This window comes from Myotis davidii, unplaced genomic scaffold (genome assembly GCF_000327345.1).
Source record: "Myotis davidii unplaced genomic scaffold, ASM32734v1 scaffold139, whole genome shotgun sequence".
NCBI lineage: Eukaryota > Metazoa > Chordata > Mammalia > Chiroptera > Vespertilionidae > Myotis > Myotis davidii.
This window is the reverse complement of record NW_006290686.1, coordinates 804,916-827,286: the sequence shown is the minus strand read 5'-3', so window position 1 is coordinate 827,286 and position 22,371 is coordinate 804,916. Positions and strand designations below refer to the sequence as shown.

The 22,371-nt window shown below is 37.9% G+C and overlaps 1 protein-coding gene across 1 annotated transcript in view; it reads right to left on the bottom strand.

Moving 5' to 3' along the window:
- Positions 1-2,285: 2,285 nt before the first annotated feature.
- The window catches only part of ACER3 (alkaline ceramidase 3), a 61,987-nt gene continuing 41,901 nt past the window's right edge, over positions 2,286-22,371 (bottom strand). Inside the window, exons 6-11 of the mRNA XM_006763838.2 lie at positions 21,366-21,401; positions 14,678-14,736; positions 12,153-12,254; positions 10,815-10,919; positions 6,148-6,193; positions 2,286-5,654 (exon numbers count right to left, since the gene is read on the bottom strand). Coding sequence (XP_006763901.1) covers positions 5,601-5,654; positions 6,148-6,193; positions 10,815-10,919; positions 12,153-12,254; positions 14,678-14,736; positions 21,366-21,401 — 402 coding nt within the window. The 3' untranslated portion in view covers positions 2,286-5,600. The remainder of the gene's footprint in view (positions 5,655-6,147; positions 6,194-10,814; positions 10,920-12,152; positions 12,255-14,677; positions 14,737-21,365; positions 21,402-22,371) is intronic.

Below are 22,371 nucleotides of genomic sequence, written 5' to 3'. Positions count from 1 at the left end.
TTTTTCTGAAAACTTATAATCAGCTATAGGCTTCATCTTCAACAAAACAGTTCAGAGACTATAGCAGGTACACGGGGTACAGGCTTCTGATGTCACTGCTTGTGTAACTTTGAGATCACACTGCTAGCCTGAATAATGATTTCTAGAAATAATGGAGAAGCTCATGGGTTCATAAATCTGCTAACCCCATGTTAAGAAAGACCTGGATTTATCACATGAGACTGAGTAGACTGACAAAGAATACTTATGATTTCTTCTATGACTTTTGCTGGGAGTGCTGCTGGTTCTTTAATGTCCTATTTTCCAGATTTAAAGAACCCCTTTACTCTTAAGCTACCTTTACTTACAGAATTTAGATTATATCTTTGTAAACAAAAATGAAACATTTATTTTTTCTCCTTGTCTGATTCCCTCCAAAATTTGGAAACTTTTATTGAATATTCTTATTTTTATGGCAATATAGTTATTTGAATATGTTTAGTAAGAATTGATTCTCCTTGTGACAGGACACAATCGGAAACACTGGTGATATTGCCAAGGCTTTGACTAGAATATCATATTTGAGAAGATGTGCAGAGAAGAGGCTATAACTAGTTTTAAGGAACTAAGGTTGCTTTCAAAGCTCTCCTAGAAAACTGGCCTGGCACCCTTACAGGGCTCCCACCCTTACAGGTGAGTAAGGAAGGCCACTTCATGGCTGGCCCAGGAAGCTCAGAATATTTTGGGGACCCTGAGAAGGAGGAATTAATCTAAATCTGCAGGTACTTGCATGTGAAGTGTGATGGTGAGTTCTTGGCTTGGCTTCCTAGTCTTGAGGCTTTAAAAATTCCAATCTGAGATTCCCAATAAAAATTCCAGCAAAACAAACTTTAAAAGGCTTATTTCATCAATTATTATTCTTATTGCACTTAAATAAACAATCAGGCCAAGTTTGGTGAGACTAGACTTGTTTTGCAAACAAAAACAGTCTTACCCTGATTATCTCTGATAAAAATGAAGGTGATCATAGAGAGAAATTGTGTTTCAGTGGAATGCTAGATTCTAGCTCTGTTCATTCTCTTTGAGTTGTTTTCACCTTTTTGTGAGCTGGATTTTACCATCTTGCACATTTTGTCAGTAATTAACATTTCTAATTTTCTTCTTGACTTGGCATTGCTAACAACTAAAATTGCCTTTTTCCTGAAGCCCTGCAAGCTAAAGCTGGATGATTTGCTATAACTTTAAAGGATTTATGACTGCAAAGGTCCACACCACTCAGGACGTGCACCAGGACATGGTTCTGTGAGCTCCAGGAAATAACCATGTGAGACTGCCACTACCATGTTACCCCACCATCTAAAGACACTTCAAGACCAACATCTAGAAATCCTTTGGATTCCCCTCTGGACTCAAAAACTGAGTTTATAATCTGCTCCAACTACTAATTTTTGTTTTTCCTTTTGTTTCTCTGTAAATCTATGTCTTTTCCTTTGCAGATCTCTAACCTCCCAACCTCTAACACAGATTGCTCCACGGCCACCAACTCAGCTTCTGGTCTGTTAAACTTCTTGGGAGGTTTTAGACGGGAAGAGAGGGGGAAACTGCACCACTGTGGCATAGGAATTATTTTGAGCTGAAGGCATTTGGGAATCAGTAGATGTAGGAAGAAGTCCTTTTTTCTGATGTTCCTTCATCTGACTATAACTAGAACCTTCCAAAAGAACTCAACTGTCATAAATCCTCTCATTTCGTACCACGCCTGAACAGACATTGCCACAAAACTATCTTGACTCCATCTATTCTCCTAAGGGCCCATTATCTTTCCTAAAAGTTATCTGTTTTCCTATAAGTGCCGTTTCTCCCCTTCCCCTTTCCTTATTAAGTCCCAAATTCTGCCTGGAGTCACATTTTTCTCTTAACTCCCCTGTAGGTATGTGAACAAGAGCCTGCCTTTCCCCTCTCCAGCAGGAGGAACTGAGACCAGTGGCCTGCTCACATAACCTCAGCACTACTGGCAACTTATTCCCATCCAGCAACCACAGTTAAACATTAAAATTAACGTTTCCTTCTTGAAGAAAGTGTAACAATTTAAAAAGCAGCATTGAATTTTTCCAGTTAGATAGTTCATAACCATTCTTTTTTTCTTCCTTCTTTTTTCTTCTCCATTTTATAACTCCCCCCCCCTACCCCTACCCCATGGGCTTAACTACTTTTAGCCAAATTGTGGTCATTATTTCCAAATGTTTACAGCATAGTGAACAAGCTGTAATTTTAGACACTAAAAACAAAAACAAAAAAAAACAAGACAAAGTGATCAAACTAATTATATTATGGCACTGATATGATGTAAGATGTAAGACAGAGGTAGATCTGCAAATCGCCATATAGCTGCAAATTCCAATATAACTGGTTCTCCTTGAAACTTCAGTTTTACACAAATGTTTATCCAGTAGCACATCATAATCCATGGGTTAAAGGAGTTTCTTCAATCATGTAAATGTGGAATTGAGAGCTAAAACTGCACACTTAGCAACCAGTAATTTTTTTTCAAGAGCAAAGTAATATGGAACCCATAAAACTCACAAGAAAACCTTAAAGTAAATTATTAGACACTTTTAGGGGTACTGGCTAAATTCAGAAGGTGTTTGCATTAAAATAGAACTTCATTTCTGCAGGCATTTAAAGACTTTCATGTACTGTATACCTGAAATTTGGGTCTTTTGATTTTCATTGACTCAGTATTACTAAGAAAAACCTTTTAGTGTAGTGAAAGGCCAGATTAACAGTCCTGGAAATTTTGCAGGAAGGTTTTTTTATAGAATTCTGCTAAACCAAATACCACTGTTTGGGGTCCTCATTTGTAGATTATTCACACAAGTGTTTTTCCAGTTAATGATCAATTTATATAATATCACAAAGATTAAAGAGATCACTTCAGGTGGTGGCAATGTTTCATGAAAGTACCAAGGTGGGGAGGAGTAGGCAGAATGACCAATCTGATGAATGCAACCACCTTTCACCTAGTTTTCCCTAAAAAAAAAAAAAAGTCTAATTGCTTTCAATTTTCTAAAGTGAAAATGGCAGCATAAGAAAAATATTAAAATGTGCAAGCAAACTGCCTCTTTCACATCCATAAAATATTGTTTTCTAAAATATAATGTGCTGTAGGGCTCACAGATGAGCACCTTTTGCATCAGGTGATATGCAAACAAACCATTATTTGCTCAGTAGGAAACAGGTTTGTTTTTGTTGCTTTTTGTACACTCTAGTTAACAGGAAGTCTTCTAAGAAAATAAAGGGAAGGGAGCAGGGTAGTAAGCCAACCCTGTAATGCCCACCCAGAATCCTAGAAGGAAAAAAGCCATTGACATAAAGACGATTTAGCAAATATCCTGACGGTCAGCAGTATTTCCAAATACTATCTGTGGCACAGATACAATGCCTTGGGTATGCTAATACTTAGGCTGTTAAAAAGAGAGCCACGTGGGGCAAAAACTATCTTGGAAAATGAAAGAGACTGGATTTAGTCCCCTTTTGCTAAACACATGTGAAATATTTCACAGCTGTCTTCACAACAGAAACAAGGGTCTTTGAAAAATTGGCCATAATGTCACAAGTTGCCCACCGGTGTGCTTCTCCAGTGAGGTGCTGGACAACTTTAGTCAACAACTGATGGTTGAAATGCTTTCAACAAACTGCTCTGAAGGGCCTCTCTCAGGATGTGCTCCCGGTAACCTTAATCTGACTTTAATACTGCAGCACCTCCATCTCCCAGTGTTTAGCCGCATCATCATTAAGGATGTGCCTCTGTTTCTATATAGATTCTTTATGCAGAAGTGTATCTTGAAGGAAAAGTACAAAAGGCAATGGTGTGGAACAAATGGAAGTCATTAAAAAATGTAAGATGGCTGACAGCCTAGGTAGCTGCACATGAAATGTAGCCAGAAGTCAGAATCTTGTGGGAAAAGAAATAACAGTCTTATGGGCTGTGTGCTGGAACTGTTTAGTTTCATGTTTTCCTAAGGCACGACCACAGTTGTGTTACATTTATGTTTTGGCAAGTGTTTTTCTAGCTAGAAGGTCATAAAAGTAGGTGGAATCATCTGCCTAATGGCATGATAAGGACGATAGCATTTGGACTAAAACTAAGGCCAGTAGGTGAAGAATAAGGATGCAATTTGCATTGGTTTTAAATTTGTACTAAGGCTACTTACTGAATACTGGAAAAATGACAGAAGTGTCTAATACCTTTGCATAAGAAAATGTTTCCTTTTGAAGCTGTAGCTCAGGATTTCATCTGGGATAATGAAACCATGTGGTAAAAACACTCTGGATTTTATAATAATGAATAAGCAAGAAGTCATAAAAATGCTAAATGGTGTAGACTACAAATATGGTGATAAATGAATAAAGGAGATCAAATAGAATTTTAAAATCCAGACAGGTGTTATGTTTGTGAAAAGTGATAAAATTTGTTGTAATTCAAATCCAAATTAGAACTGGCTGCTTTACAATGAGATTTCACTGCTGTTTTTCAGCACTTTAACTTTAGGGAGTTCTGTTACAAGTTCAAGTAAGTTAGAGCTGTTCTCAAACCTGAAATGAAGGAGCAGGTATTCTAATAAGCTTTATGTAAAAAGGATCCTGGTCGTTTGGCTCTAGGTAACCCAACACATTTCTCTGGGAGTAACTATGGCCTCTCTAAAAACTGGAAAATATTGCATAATCTAAAAAGTCAGAGTATAATGACATTCACTGGTAACTTCACATAAATTATGCTAGGAGGATGGAATACGGGTAGACCAGACCACCAATCATGTTTGCCTAGCCATAAAAACAGTAACAAACTTAAAGATCTGCAAAGATCAAAGGAACTGAACAACCACCTTTAACTGTCTGGGGATACAACATTGTATAGGTATCCTCAGAGCCTTCATAAAGGTTGCAAGATGACCCTCTGACTCTGACTGACTGTGGCTAAACACAGACAAGCCAGAGCTGGGATGTGCTAACCCAATGGCAGGTCTGAGCTTGCTCATGACACACTCTGAGTAGCACAGAGGCAGCAGTGAAAAACTACCAGAATCCCACTGATAGCTCTTTTTCTTCCTTTTTTTAACCTTGGAAAACCATCCATGAGGCTACTTTGACAAAAATATAAATCAAGGCTGACACAGGTAAGGGCTGGCTTATAGCTGGCCATCTGGACACGGGGTTTGCCAGTCCAGCTGTTTTCATTATTTAACCAAATATTAAGAAAAGTATAGTTCACATGCAACCCTTGTCAAAAAAGAGGAAATGGTAAATTTCCTGTTATAAGCACAAACTGTTAACCTGTTATGAAAATCCCAATTTTTCTGGCATCCAAGTATATATGGATATATCGTGTGTTTCTTTTTAAACATCTTAGGGTGACGAGGACAAATGAGATAATGACATAAGCTAAACATCCAACAAGCCCCATTCCTCATTCTCTGTGTGGCTGACAGTGTTAGTCAGAAAGCCACTTGTTTGCTGTGATAGTCCTGATATATTTGAACATGTAGATCTTTACGGATTTCCTTATTATTTTGGCTGGGACTATGGTAGGTGCTTTTTTGTTTTCTTGGTGGAATAATTCATCAGTGCTTTCTGAGAGGCTCAAACAGGATCACTGGCCAGATTCCGAAGAGAAACTGTTTGGAAACAAGTTGGAACAAAATGAAAGAAGATAAAAGTGTTCCATAGATATCATCCCTGAAAAATGAGAAAGAACCCATGGACTATGACTGCAGTGCTTGGTAGGTTTGCTCGTTATTGTCCTGGTAGTAGTACCTGAGCACAGCATACTTTTTCCAGGCTTGTAACAGATCTCAGAAACTATGTTCATTAAATGTATTTAAATGTATTAAACATCTACTTTGTCAAGCATGGAGCTGGGCATTAAAATCATCTCAGATCCTTAAAACAACTTTGCAATGTAGCTATTAACAGGTCTATTTTATTGTTGAAGAACTAAGTCTTTTAAAGGGAAGAATCTTGCCCAAGGTCACAGAGCAGTAAGTGGGAGAGCATCTGGTTCCAAAACCTGTACTCACTCCATGACCTCTCCAGACCACCCACTTCCTCCATCCCATCTTCTCAATATCCCCCCTCTCCCAACACACTCACGCTATGAAGTAGACTTACCTTCACTTTTGGCCTATATCGCAGGTAAAGTGTTCTTGTATATATGCTGAAAGAAAAGGGGAGGGAGAAAGCTCTTCAGACTGATTTTTAATCCATGCAAACTGGCATACTGACAAATTTAACCGTAGTGCCTATGTATATATAAAGAACAAGCAACATTGGTATATCTTTTGTTCTCTTAGCAACCATTTTTTTGAGCAGCTACTCTGTGCAGAGCACTTGGCAAGATGCTAGGGGAAACAGAGACGTGATCAGCTTTCAGACTGTGACTGTAGGATGTTTGCAGTTTAATAGGGAGCACTTCATTCATGCTTTACAGGATTCATATCACAATTGCCAGTGTCATCTTTGAAGATATATGGTAGTAAGTGTTAAAGTAGAGTATTCTTTTTTTGTTGTTTTGTTCATTCTTACCTGAGGATATTTTTTCCATTGATTTTTAGAGAGTGAGTGGAAGGGAGGGAGACACTCAGAGAGAAACATTGATGTAAGGGAGACACATTGATTGGTTGCCTCCCGCACCCACCCCAACCAGGGCCAGGGATTGAACCTGCAACCCAGGTACATGCCCTTGACTGGGAATCGAACCTGAGACCCTTTGGTGGGCAGGTCGACATGCTAACCACTGAGCAAACTGGCCAGGGCTAACGTAGAGTATTCTTATAATATTTTGAAAATGGTTATATCAGCTCTACAGGTTTCCAATACAGGTATAAAATAAACAGGAAGGCAATAGAGCCCTTTTCATAGTATCCTTTAAAATGAGTCACCTCTGAAGATATCAGAGTCTAAAATCAGTACATACAGCAAAGGTAAAGTTAAATTTACCCCTAAAAATTTCATTAAGCTTTCCATAACATACAGCATACATAGTTTTTTGTATAGTACACAATAGTAATATACAGACTATCATGTGTGCATATGCAAGCCATAATTTTATAGTATGAAAAATTTTATCTTTTAAACAAGGGAAGAAAAGGTGAAAGAGCATGTATAGTTGAATTTGTGTAATTTAATGTGGCCATAGTGTCACTGTACCCCAAGCCAGAACTGTAAAGAGGAACATCAAATATTATGAAGAATACTCTACTGTCTTAAAATATAACCCCTCTGACAGTTTTTCGGATGTTAATCTCTAAAAGAAAGCTGCCACCTTTTTTCTTTTCTTTAGGAAAGAGTCCTGGACTGAGGCAGAGAAGCCCTGGATTCCAACCCTTGCTCTTACCTCACCACTGCCAACTTTTAAGTAGCTATACTAGTGGGGCAAGCACTGGACCCAGAGCTTTCTACACATTTCATCCTTAAACAACCTACTAGGTGGGCATTATTATTCCTGTTTTGCATATGAGAAATGATCTCAGAAAGGTCAAATATTCCTTTCAATGTGCCACAGCTAGTAAATGATAGAAATGGGACTTGAATTCAGGTTCTGTCTAACCGTTAGCCAATATATTATATTCTAACTGGCCAGTGACCTTGATCTTGAGCAAATGACCTTGCTGCCTCAGTTTGCTTCACCATCAAATGAAGAAGTTAAATTAGATGCTTTCTCAGGTTTCCTAGGTTGTTTTGTGGAGACAGAAAAACTCTGGGCTCAAATCCAGGCAATGACACTAAGATCATGTGTGAAGTACTTGACTTTTCTGAGATTGTCTTTCCTCAAGTATAAAATAATACATGTCGTATAGCACTGTCATAGGATTAAAGGAGGTAATATACATCAAGTGCCTAGCCCAGATGAGGTTCTGAGCTTAAAATTCAAACCTTTTATTATGGAAAATTTAAACCATAAACAAAAGTACCTATTACATTAAGTTGTTAAAAAATCTTATCTTCTCATATCTGCAGCATCTGTAATGATGTTTCCTTTTATACTCCTGATACTGGTTATTTATGGTTTTCCTCTTGTTAAATCTTACCAGCTATATCACTTATTAAGTTATTATACTTCAGCTCCAAATCCAACCTTCTATATTCTGTTTGTGATTCAGGAGCTGAGACTACAAACCGTACTTCTGCATTGACAATTGTTCCCTCATAGGCTCTGCTAAAAGAGGGCATTCAAGAGAGATTGCAAAGCCGGAGGAGAAAGAAGGGACTTCTTCCATCCTGTTTTATTTTGATGAGGGGCTGTTGACTTGTGGTTCCTGTGAACAGCATCCCAACAACACTTCCTCACTGTGGCAGCAGGACTTTGTAGCAGCAGTCCCTTCTTCAGAGGCCTGGGGTCCAGCCTGGGGTCTCTCCTCTGAGCTCAGAAACCAGCACCAGCTGAGAAGTGTCTCCTCTTCAGACTTGAGTTTGGAGACCCAAAATTCTTCATTACTTCTCCCCTCAAGAGATAGGATCTATGTCCCTCCTATTTAAATCTGTGACTTTGACCAGCAGAGTAAGGTGGAAATGAGACCATATGAACTCTGAAACTAGGTTATGAATGGCCTTGCTACTTTTGTCTGGTTCTCTTGAGATGTTCCCTCTGGGAGAAGTCTTCTGCCAGGTATGAAGGCTGATTACACTGAGGATGAAGTCGCCAGCCCATGAGGGCAGCTCTAGTTTATAGCCACAGCTCCAAGGTAACAGCCAATATCAAATGACACCCCATATAAGTGAGCCCTCTTGTACTTCTATTCCAGCGGGAGCCTTCAGATGTCTGCAGCCTGAACTGACATCTGACACCAACCCTATGAGAGACTCCACGTGAGGACTGCCTAACTGAGCCCTTCCAAGTTCAAGACCCAAATTCAAGACACTTGTGAGCAAAATACACTGGTTTATTTTAAACTGGTAAGTTTGGGGTTGTTGTGTAACATTAGTAACTGAAATATGCTGCTCCCCCTCCCTACTTTTTTTTTCCTGGAACTTCAATTAAACATATGTTAGACCCTCTCACTTCATCTTCCATTTCTCTTAACCTCAATTCCATATTTTTTGTCTCTGCTGGATTTAAGTAATTTTTTCCTGACCTGTTTTCCACTTTACTAATTCTTTCTTTAATTGAGTTTAATCTGTTATTAGTTCTGTACAGTGAGTTTAGCATTTTGGTTACTATAGTTTTCATTTCTAGAGATTCTATTTGGTTCTTTAAAAATTTGTTTGAAAAGTTTTTTTCCTTGAACTTATTTTTAAGTTTAATTTATTTCTTCAAGCATAGAAATTGCATTATTTTTATAATCATTGATAATTCTAATATGTGATATTTTTACAGGTCTCTTTTAAAAATTTTTAAAAAATCCTTACCCAAGAATATGTTTATTGATTTTGAGAGAGAGAGAGAGAGAGAGAGAGAGAGAGAGAGAGGGAGAGAGAGAGGAAGAGAATGCAACCTAGGTAGGTACCCTGGTTTGGAATTAAACCCACAACCTTTTGGTGCATGGGACAACGCCCAACCAAATGAGCCACCTTGGGATTTCTTGCACAGTGTTAAGGTGCTAGCTTTTTAATTATTGGGTTCACTTTATAGTTATTCTTGTTTTTCCTTTTCTATCACATCACTTTCCCCAAGCATTTTCTTCCATATCCCTTCCCTTTTAAATTAGATATTTCCCATGTGCTATGGACTAGGAATCCAAATAACCAATGCAGTAAGAAGTTGCAAAAAGTAAAATAAACATACTTGGAGATAGGGTTTAAAGAGCTCTTCCATGATTAAGCTCTTCACAGCATGAATTCAATGTTCCTATTTAGCTACTCAGAAGTCTTTTTTTAAAATATATAATTCTCAGGTAGTTAAATTTTAGATCATTCTGGTTACCTAAACAAGCTGACCTCCAGATAGGTGAATGCAAATGTTATTTTGAAGAGGTATTCTAAAAGTTTCACTTAAGTAAATTTTCACATTGGTTTAAAGAAAAAATTTCTTCCCCTGCCTACAAATATTTCAGCTCTCTCAATTCTTGAGAAGAATTTGAAATTAAACATAGCCTGATCCCCTGGTAAAGAGACCAATATATACATAATCATTAATTAAATCAATTAACAATATATACTGGGTGCTTACTATGTGACAGGCATCATTCTATCCATTTAGGAGAGTTGCAGTGAATAAGATAAAGTCCCAGCTGCTCTCAAAGAATTAACAATCTAGTTGGGGGAGGTAAACAATTAAATAAACGTGTAACTGGTTATAAATACTTTAAAGATAAGGGGACAGAGAGTGATATGGAAATATTATTTGGATAGGGTGATCAGAGAGAATTCTGATCCCATTGTTGTTGTTAATAGCTGACCTCCGATAGACTCTTTATTAGGAGAGCAGGGAAAGCAAAGTGGCAACCAATTTAATTAAGCAGGGGACTTCAGGTACTCACTTTTCCAGTCCCCTACTCAAGGGATCTGGGTGCTTTTCTTTCAAAGTTTATTTTTTAATGCTGATCAATAAGAAATTGAAATATTTATATACTACTAGTACTAAAAAAAGTTTATATCCTACTTGCATTAAAATGTAAATCATGCATCCGAGGTTAGTTAATACAACTGTCTTACTTTAAGGATGAGAAAACTGAGCTTTAGAAGGGAAGGGATTTGCTTAAGGTCACCCACCCAGTGGAAGAGGCAAAGCTGGAACAAAAGTTCCTGATTCTGTCTCCAACATTTTATATATACACCATCATATTTAAAGAATACAGAAAAAACACTCCAAAACTAGGTTTTAAAAGTCTATTTCCTACCTGAAAAGGATGTGAAGATAAGAACCAAGGCCAGTTAAAATATGCCACCACGCATGAAATTGTGTGGTAACACCTATGATAGGTGGTACCTTCTTTCGAAAGTTCCTGTGAGAAGAGGGGGGGGGAAATCACCATGTTAATTTTTAAAAATATTTAGCAATTTATGCTGACAGTTTTAGAGCATTTTGAAATGCCATTCTCAAAAATGGCAGTTACTTAATTTCCTCAACTCTGCTGCAGTCTGCCATACTATTTTGCAAAGTGTATTTTCAGGAATAGTATTCCTTGCAAAAGTTCTGAAGAAATGACTCTGTGGTCAAAACAAAAGTGGGAAATAGTACATAGTTTATTGTCCTCTTAGAGATCTATGATGCATATTAACAGATTAAAAACTTTGAAAAGTCCTACCCTAACTTATAGAGTTCACCTTCATTTCTTTTTTCAGGTAACCTACTTACCCCTGGAACCCTTTATTTAGGTATTATCTTATTAATACCTTATAGGACAAATGTTTCTCGGAGCATACTTTGGGAAACACAGGTCTACCTAGCATGCACTCAAGGAACTAGATACATGCTTTTCCTATGTCCTGCATACAGCCATCACCTTAGAAGTGTACCACACAGTTTATAAAGTCCTTTGGTATCTATTATTTCACTTCATAGTAAATCTCTGAGGTAGCTATTATTAGCTTTGCTTTACAGATTAGGAAACTAAAATTCAAAGAGATTTCCTCCCTTTTTTATTGAATTTATTGGGGTGACATTGGTTAATAAAATTACATAGGTTTCCAGTATACAATTCTATCATATATCATCTATATTGTATTCTGTGTTCACACCCCAAGTCAAGTCTCCTTCCATCAGAGATATTAATTGAATTGCCCAAGTCACTCTGCAATATACCCTGACCGAGAATCGAACGGAATCAAACTGTGACCTTCTGGTTCATAGGTCTATGCTCAACCACTGAGCCTCGCTGGTCGGGCTAAAATTCTAGATCTTTTGATTAGATATATTAATATTCTCATTTATTAGAGGGAAAAAATAAACATGAAACATCAAATTATTTTTCTAGATATCCTATGAATTTTTGAGACAATTACCATCTAATTTTGAGACAATTACCAGCTCTAAATGGGTTTCTGAAGAGTATTACTGATTCAGAACTACTCAATTAGATCTTAGTTTTCAAAGCAAGGTGTATTACTTGTTTGCTTCTGTACATTAAAGTCTACATTTACTTATTTAACTTTTTATTATGAGGAATTTCAAATGTGCAAAAATAGGCAAAATAATAATGTACCCATTGACCTCACAGACTGAAAACGTATCTTACCTCAGTGAATCACAAAAGATGTTATCTACGTTCCATAATAAAAATCCCAATAAAAATATGCCCAAAGATGTATAACCCAGTCCTCTAAGCCATGGATAAACCCTATGGAAAAATTAAAAAGCACAATGAAATTTTGCTGCGTCATGTCATGATCAGAGCTTGAAGTAATCACTTTCATGAGAAGGAAAGGTCTTTGTTAGTATTAAAAGCAAACCTATCTATTAAATTATCTAATACATTTGCCTATTACATTTAGCCATTAAAAGGTACTGAGAGAGAATGTGCTTCTAAGACTTGGCTAGGTACGGTGTATCAAGAAGATAATGTAAAAGCCCCCAGTAACTCTATCAGTCCCATGGAAGTGCAAGGGGAGTGGGGGAACATAATTAACATTGAGTCACCTGCTCTGTGTCAGGCACTATACTAAATTAGATACACACTACACACACACACATACACACACACACATGTACACACAAATTAAATCTTCAAATAAACCCTATGAAGCAGGCATTATTCTTTTTACTTCACCAATAAAAAACTGAAGCTTGGTGAGTTACTCAAAATAGCAGCTTATATGTATATTTTATAGCTGCAATGAGGTTTCATTGACGTACATTAAAATGCATATATTTAAAGTGTACATTTGATGAATATATTCATATGTATCCATGAAACCAACAACACACTCAAAATAATAAATATATCCATCACCTCTAAAAGCTGAGTCTGCATTTTTTATAATGTTGTATAAATGGAATAATACAGCATATCTGCTTTATTGTATGTGCTTTTTCCACTTGGCATAACTATTTTGAAATTCTTCCATGTAGTTATGTGTATCAATACTTCAGTTCCTTTTATTCCTAAGAAGTATTCCACTATATAGATATACCACATTTTGTTTATCAGTCCAAATATTGATGGCCATTTGTGTTTTCAGTTTTCTTTGCCATAACAAAGCAGCTACTACCATTCATAAGTAAGTCTTTTTTTTTAAAAATATATTTTATTGAGTTTTCACAGAGAGGAAAGGAGAGAGATAGAGAGTTAGAAACATCGATGAGAGAGAAACATCGACCAGCTGCCTCCTGCACACTCCCCACTGGGGATGTGCCCGCAACCAAGGTACATGCCCTTGACCGGAATCGAACCTGCGACCCTTCAGTCCACAGGCCGACGCTCCATCCACTGAACCAAACCGCTTTCGGCCATAAGTAAGTCTTTTTATGGACATACGCTTTCATTTCTCTTGGGTAAAAAGGAGAGGAATGGCAGGTGAATGCTAAACTTTCTAAGACTCCACTAAACTGCTTTCCTACGTGATTGTCTTCCCAAGTGATTTTACATTCCCACCAGCAGTGTATGCATGTTTTTTGTTCTATATCCTCACCAACACTTGATGTGACATCGGTCTTTTTAGTTGTTCTAGTAGGTGTACTAGTATAGTGGTATCTCATGGTGGTTTTAATTTGCATTTCTTTAATGGCTAATGTCATTGAGCATCCTTTCACATGTGTATCTGCCATCCATCTAACTTCTTTGATAGTTTGTTGAATCTTTGCCATTTAAAAAATTGTTGTTTGCCTTATTATTGCATTGTAAGAGTTCTTTATATATCCTAAATGTAAATCTTTTGTTGGATATATATTTTGCATATACTTTCTCCAACTCTGACTTGCCCTAAATTTTCTTAACAGTGTCTTCTGAAGAACAAAAGTTTGTTATTTTGATGAAGTTAAATTTATCAATATTTTCATTATAGTTTACACTTTTTGTGTCCTATTTAATAACTCTTTGCTTAAGCAAGCCTGAAAAAACTTCTGCTCTATTTTCTTCTAGAAGTGTTTTAATTTTACATTTAGGAATTTGATTTACTTCTAGTAAATTTTTGTAATGGTGTGAGTTTAAGTTAATTTTTAAAATAAGACTATCAAACTGTTCAGCACAATTTGAAAAGATTACCTTTTCCTCACAGAATTACCGTCGATGCTTATTTAAAATCAGGTCAGTAAGGATACATAGGTCTATTTCAGAATGGGTCTATTTTTGGATGTTCCATTGATTTATATTTCATTCTTACCAGTAATACCACAATGTCTTAGTGTGGCACAGAGCAAGACAAGTAGTATAAGTCCTCTAACTTTACTGTTCTTTTCAAAAATGTTTTGGCTATTCTAGATCCTTTGCCTTCCTATGTAAATTTCAGAATCAGTTTCTCATTTTTTACTCTAGAATTTTTAAAAGGCTTTAATATACTTGTACATTATAAACAAAAGGTGGTCATCATATATAGCTTTCCTCAAATTTCTTTAATTTTGAAACTCTTGTCTTCACATGGTGCCTATTAACAACTTGCTTAAAGAACTAGTATTCCTTGTAATTATACCATAATGAATGTTGGGTTATATAGTTTTCAATCAATAACCCTGTTGGAATTGGGTTTTATGTATTATTTCAATTTAGGTTATAGATTTATTGCCTGAATGTACTCTAATCATAGTGTGATGATATAAACTACTTACCATGTAACAATATAAATTGATCGAAGTACTAATGTGAAGACCAACATTCCATACATGACCTAAATAAGAAAGGAAAAAATGTTACTAAAATCATTATTCTTTGGCAAAGAAAGTATATTTTGCCTACAAAAGTAGCCCTCCCAATTAAATGTAAACATTTATTATCTTTCATTACATTTTAAAGAACAGAATTTTTAAGAATATGTAATTATATATTTATGAGTCATGCTAAGCTTTGAGGAAAACTTAAGAGCCTGTTTGTGAATAACCAGCATCAGAAGTTCTGTGTCCATTTTAATTCTTATGTTATGTGAAATTTTAAATATCTGCTGAAACCTGAACAGATACTATAATTTTGCCTCACACTCCCTAGATCCTTCCCTTCTCTTTAGCTTCACTTTCAGCAACTATCCTATTTCCCAGGTTGCAGGCTGAATCTCCAGTAGGAGGCGCACAGGAGGCAGTCGATTGATGTTTCTCTCACATCAGTTTTTCTCTCTCCCCCTCGCATTCTCTCTCTCTAAAATCAATAAGAACATATTAAAAAAATTGATCAGATTACATAAACTTTCTAACTCTGCTATTTTGCCTACAAAATGAAGATGATAATGTCTATACAGTTTGTTGATATTTTTATGATAATAGGTAAGTCAGTCCATATAAACTATACAAAAGATACACAATACTTAGTACATAAGAGATATTAAAAAATGTCAGCTTCTTTTCTAAGTGTGCTTACACAATAGTTTCTTCACATCTCTAATCTGTAATTAAGTGGCATAAGTGGAATACAATAACATTTAAATAAATCTGCCTAAATTCCTGTCTAGAACCAATCCATGGGAGACATCCACTTTGGCAAGAATAGTTTAGGTAATAGTACTCTCTGAGACATTAGATGAGATCTCACTGTGATACTCAAGTACTGATTTGTTAATTAGCTGCTTGAACAGGGTTAACTAACTTCTTAAATGTTCTCTTAATCTATTCTCATAGACATTTTTTACTTATTTCCTTATTTAAGATATATTGGTGTATATACTGAATGTGGTGGCTATGTGATTTGTGTATTTTACACTTTGCAAGGCTATCAAATTAAATAAAAGCATTTGGCTCTCTTTTGGAGATGTTTGGATCACCTTATATTTAATACAGTAAAGTAGAACTGGTATCAGGATTTTCTCTCAGGGAAGCTAATCTGATTAGCAGAACAATCATCCTGGTTATGGCAGATCCTTTTAAAATGTTTATTAGCTCCTTCTCTCTAATAGTATGTCACTATTTATCTCTCTAGGCCCAACTCAAATATCTCCTTTCAGAAGCTTTCTGTGATTATTACAGGCAAAATTTTATGCATGTCATCTTATATCTAAACTAGAAGCCCGTTGCACGAAGATTCGTGCAATAGGCCTTCCTTCCCCTGGCTGCTGGCACCAGTTTTCCTCTGGCACCCAGGACCCAGGCCTTTGGTCCAGCTGCAATGAAGCTTGGCTTTTCCGCTGCGGCTGCAGCAAGGCTTGGCTTCTCTGCTGCGGCTGCAGCGGAGAAGCCAAGCCTCTTCAGTCTTCAGTCCGGCTGGAGCCTTCAGTCTTTGCTCCACGCCTGTGTATGCAAATTAACCATCATCTTTGTGGGCTAATTTGCATAGTCACTGATTGGCTGGTGGTCGTAGTGAAGTGACACCAATTTGCATGTTTCTCTTTTATTAGTGTAGATATGTACTTTTAGTATCACATTGTAGTGTTTATTGCCTTATGCTTTAACATATTAATTATTTTATATTATCCTTGTGAAGTAATACTTCTTTTCTGAACATTTTACAGATAAAAAAATTGAAGAATAGGCACGTCAGAAATTTGTCCATGGATAATAAAGTGGCAAGAAATCAAAGTGGTAAGAAATCAAGATTCCAAACTCTCAAGCCAAAGCTCCTTTAGATTGGACAATGTTGCTTTTCCCTCTTTTTCCATTATTTTTAAGATCTTGAAAGTTATTATAAATCTTGTCACAAGCTCCAAAACAATTTTTACTTAAAAATTCCAAAACAACCCAGCCAGCATGACTCAGTGGTTAAGGGTCAACCTATGAACCAGGAGGTCTCAGTTTGATTCCCAGTCAGGGCACATTCACTGGGATGCGGGCTTGATCCCTAGTAAGGGGTGTGAAGGAGACAGCCGATCAATGATTCTCTCTTGTCATTGATGTTTCCATCTCTCTCTTCCTCTTCCTTCCCCTATCCTATCTAATAAAAGAGTAATATGTAAATTAACCATCACTCTGCGACAAAGATGGCGGTGCCAATAGTGGTCGGGGTGGGACGCTGGTGGTGTCACCCTGGCCACGCGAGCTCAGCATCTGTGCCCTGGCCACGTGGAGGGAGGGCTCGCAGAGGGAAGGGAGGGGCCTCTGGCCAGAGGCCAGGCGAGGGATGCTGGTGTTATTGCATGCCGGACTGAGGGACCCCTCCCCCGTGCACGAATTTTGGGCCTCTAGTGAAATCAATAAAAAAATAATGTGGCCTCTGAGTTAGGAGCAGTGAGAAAGAGACACAGAAGCCACATGAATTATTTGTAAATGTTTTAATAAAAGCAGAGCTTTATCTTAAAAAAACAAAACAAAAACACAACACAAAAAACCAAACACATCAACAGTTATATGAAAGAATAAAAACAATACTCCAAATTCAAATCTTAGAAAAGTTTTCTTTTATAAATGATACCCAGAAAATAAATAGGGATAGATGTTTTTAAGCCATAATTACAGATAGTTTTGATTATAATTACTTAACAGATCAGCACAGGATATTCTAGATTAGATATTTGAGACAGAGGCCTCTTTAAAAAAACTTTACAACAGCAATAGTGGGTCATTTTCCCTAACCTGTTTTTTAATACTGGAATAAGTAATAATTTAGCTACATGCAGTAGAAGCACTTTTGTTTGTTAATCCTCACCAAGGATATTTCTTTCCACTGATTTTCAGAGAGAGTGAAAGGAAGGGAGGGTAAGAGAGAACGACACATCAACTGGAAAGGAAATCCTGCAACCCAGGTACATGCCCTTATAAGACATATATCTTACAAATATTTTTTTACAAGTCTATTTTCCTGACCAGACAGTAGCACCTTGAGACCAACAGCCATATCTTATTTGCCTTGGTATAATAATATTACTTAATGCTTACTGAGTGCTTACTATGTGCTAAGGGTTTTTTATATGCATTATCTCATTTAATCCTCAGACAACTTTAGGAGATTTTTTACCAATTTTAGGCGGCATAATAAACTCCTTAAGAGCAGGGACCTCTTTATTTCATTTATTAATATATCTCTTGTGACTAGTATAGCACCTGGCACTTAAAAAGCTCAAAGAAGTTAAGCAACTTGTCCAAGGTATACAGCTAGTAAGTGAAGAGACTAGATTGGAATCCAAATCTGTCTAACTTTAGATCTTAAAGTCTTTTTTTAATGTATTTTTATTGATTTCAGAAAGAGAGAGGGGGCGATAGAAGTATCAATGATGAGAGAAAGTCATTGATCGGCTGCCTTCTGCACACCCCCTACTAGGGATCGAGCCCACAACCCAGGATGTACCCTTCAGTCCACAAGCGGATACTCTATCCACTGAGCCAAACCAGTAAGGCTAGATCTTAAAGTCTTACTTTTATGCCTCTTTAATTACAACTTCCAGATCAGAATTTGGTACTGAGAAGGTACACTGTGGAAGTGGACATCTGTTGAATGAATGAATGCATTCTACTTCAGGATGTTTAGCCACTTCATACTAGCATTCCCCTACTTCTTCACTTCTCCATCCTGATTTTTATTTTATTTTTTCCAGCCTGATTTTTAATCTCTAAGCCTAGGATATAAGCCATAGCTATAAGCTTTCATTCTGTCTCCCTTCCAATCAGCAAACATTACCACTCTACACAGAGAAGAAAATATTTATCACTGGAAAAACATGTGGAAATTACAGCATGAGATATTATATGAATACTAGAGGCCTGGTGCACAACATTCGTGCACTGGGGGTGGGGGTGGAGGTGGGTGGGTCCCTCAGCCTGGCCTGCATCCTTTTGCAGTCTGGGTGCCCTCAGGGGATGTCCTACTGACCGCTAGCGGGCCTAAGCTGCAGTTGGACCTCCTTAGTCAACCCGGCTTGTGGCTGAGTGGCTTTCCCCCTGTGGGAGCACACTGACCACCAGGGGGCATCTCCTGCTTTAAGCGTCTGCCCCCTGGTGGTCAGTGCACATCATAGCAACCGGTTGTTCCACCGTATGATCGATTTGCATATTACCCTTTTATTATATAGGACTAGTGCCCTGGTGCACGGATTCATGCACATTGAAAGAAATTAATTAGAAGGTGGCTGATGGGGTGGGACTGGGTGAGATGGGCTGGACACGCTCGTGAGTCAACCTCCCATGGTCCCTCCCTGGCTGGTCGCACCTGGGGTGGCACCATGGCTCAAAGTAAGCGGGGTCCCTCTGGGAGGTGGGGTCCCTTGGCCTGGCCTGTGGGGATGGGGCTGAAACTGACTGACATCCCCTGAGGGTCCCAGATTGTGAGAGGGTGGTTCTCAGGTTACGCACCCCGGAATCGAGCTCCCTCCTCTTTAGTTCTGGGATACGTCATCCAAGAACTGTAGCTGCCAAGTCACCAAAGCTCGGCAGCTCCTGGATTGAGCATCTGCCCCCTGGTAGTCAGTGCATGTCATAGCTACCAGTCGGAGCATCTGTCCCTTGGTGGTCATTGCGCGTCATAGCTACTGGCTGGACTGTCGGACGATGGCTTAGCCTTTTATACATATATAGATTTTGTTACTTTTTAAAAAATATATATTTTATTGATTTTTTACAGAGAGGAAGAGAGAGGGATAGAGAGTTAGAAACACTGATGAGAGAGAAACATCGATCAGCTGCCTCCTGCACACTCCCCACTGGGGATGTGCCTGCAACCAAGGTACATGTGCTTGACTGGAATTGAACCTGGGACCTTTGAGTCCGCAGGCTGACGCTCTATCCACTGAGTCAAACCAGTTAGGGCAGATTTTGTTACTTTTATTACATAAACATAATGTCAAATAGATCTAAAATATAAAATGGAAAATTGGTCATAAACTTACAAAAATTAACCTCAAATTTCCAAATTTTGTTTTTCTGTGGTTGATTTTTCTTTCTTGTAAAGGCAAACAAAAATGTTATAAAAATGGAACTATTTTTAATATAAACTTTCTTCATTTTCTACAGTGTCAATAAATCTTTCTAAACAATGACATCACTTTAAGCTATAATAAATAGGGAAGTGAGTTGAGGGTGTCCTCTCCTGTAACATCTACTATGTCTATTTTCAGCTGGCTTGTAGAAAAGCAAGGCAGAATAATGTGGTTTTGGAATTTATTTTAAAAAAAGATTTCGGCCCTGGCCTGGCAGCTCAGTTGGTTGGAGTGTTGTCCCAATACTCCAGTTGCAGGTTTGATCCCTAGTCAGGGTACATTTAAAAATCAACCAATGCATAAATAAGTGGAACAACAAATTGATCTCTTCCATCCCTCCCTCCCTCTCTGTTTACACATAAATAAATAAATGTACATAATCCAATATCTCTGCTTAAATAAATAAATAAAGTCGAAACCGGTTTGGCTCAGTGGATAGAGCGTCGGCCTGCAGACTGAAAGGTCCCAGGTTCGATTCCGGTCAAGGGCATGTACCTGGGTTGCGGGCACATCCCCAGTAGGAGATGTGTAGGAGGCAGCTGATCGATGTTTCTCTCTCATCGATGTTTCTAACTCTCTATCCCGCTCCCTTCCTCTCTGTAAAATATCAAAAAAATATATTTTTAAAACAAATAAATAAATAAAAATAAAAAACAGATTTCAGTTAGATAATTATTGTCTAGCTCCAGTTTAATGTTATAGGTATATTTAATTATATAAGCACAAAATAATCTAAAACTACAAAGCTTCTGACACTCCTGAAATGTGTGCTTATTGATTTATTTTTATTTGTTAGTTTGTTAAAAGAATGGTGACAGGAGTCAAACAAATCTAGATTACAATCCTGGCTCTGCCTTTTAATAACTATGTAACCCGGAGGCAAATTACTTAATATTTGTGAGCTCATTTTCCTTCTAATGTGGATAATAAGTCCTAATTTGTAGGACTGCTGGGGAGATTAGTCTGTGTATCAATGAGCATAGTGCCAGGCACATGGTGGCACTCAATAAACAATAGCTCTCTTTTAGTTAGGGTCTGCTACTTTATTTCATTCTGGTTTCATTATAAATCATTATTTCCTCCAGCAGTTTCCTGTGTTTGCTTCCCTCAATTTAAATAACTTTCTACCTCAAAAAACTTACAATATATATTAGGAGGAAAATACTCAAGGACTTTACACTCTACCTTTTCTAGAAAATAATGTCATAAAAAGATTTTATATATGAATGTGCAGAAGGCTTCCTCTTTTTTTCTCCTTATATGAGGAATGTTGCACCTGCATTACTGACTACCAACAGCCAGGTGGACCTAGGCATTGACTGTTCCAGGTAGATTCCTGTTACCTACAGCTGGCTCCTGTAGGCACTTGAGTTTGCAACCTCTGTATTTGCATATTATTTATCAGAAAAGGAAAACACAAAGCAGGCAAGTATTGTTAACCAATCAAATGTGTAATAATTTTTAAGAATTACCTGATGGAATACAGGCTCCTTTACCTTAAGGTAAACCTGCAAAATATTGAAACACATGTGAATGAAATGCATGATGAAGGGGAAAAGAAAACTTATTATAACAATTCTGAAAATTCCAAACCTCTCCTGCTTCCCTAGTCCTGCTACTCAGATCTGACTCCAGCCACATAAAACCAATCAGATTAAGTGGCAATGCCATAGGAGGGCTCGTCCCCACAGGTGGGTCTTTCCCAGTGCTAGCTTTACCATGGTCAACTACATGTTTCAAAATTGTTGTGGATGTCTCTGGTCTCTTGGCCTCTGCATCAGCATCAAGGAGGGGCAAAGATGCATGGATACTTATGACAGCTGAAGAGGCTATGCCTACAACCCTGTAGCAGACATGTTCTACAGTATAAGGAGGTAGAGACACAAATTGAATTTCAGACTCTGCCACTTACTTGCTACAGGCTTTGAGTAAGTGGCATCACAACCAAAAGACTAATTTTTCCTTATCTTGATAATGGGAATAATATTGGTGACAAAGAAGAAGCTAAAATACATGAAAGGGCCCTGGCCAGTGTGGCATCATCCTATGCACCAAAGGGTTGCTGGTTCAATCCCTCATAGGAGGCATGCAAGGGCAGCCTATCAATATCCTGCTCTCGGAGAAACTAAGATGGCGGCATAGGGGAACACCGAGATTGCTGCCTCCTACAGCAACTTCAGAAACGCAATAAAAGGACAGGACGGTCAACATCCAGAACTACAGGAAGGCTGGTGGAGTGGAAATTCTACAACTAGAAGAAAAGAGAAAACCACACTGAGGGTCAGGAGCTGCGGAAGTAAAGTGCAAAGGTACGAAGGCTCGAGAGCTCGCGGAAGGGGGCTGGTACCTGAGGACGCGGCTGGGGAGGGAGTCACAAGCTCCCGACTGCTCTGAACTCCGGTTCCGGGAAGTCTCTGGGGACCCAGGACTCATATGGGGAGAAACTGGACAGTCTGGCAGCAGGCAGAACTCGGAACT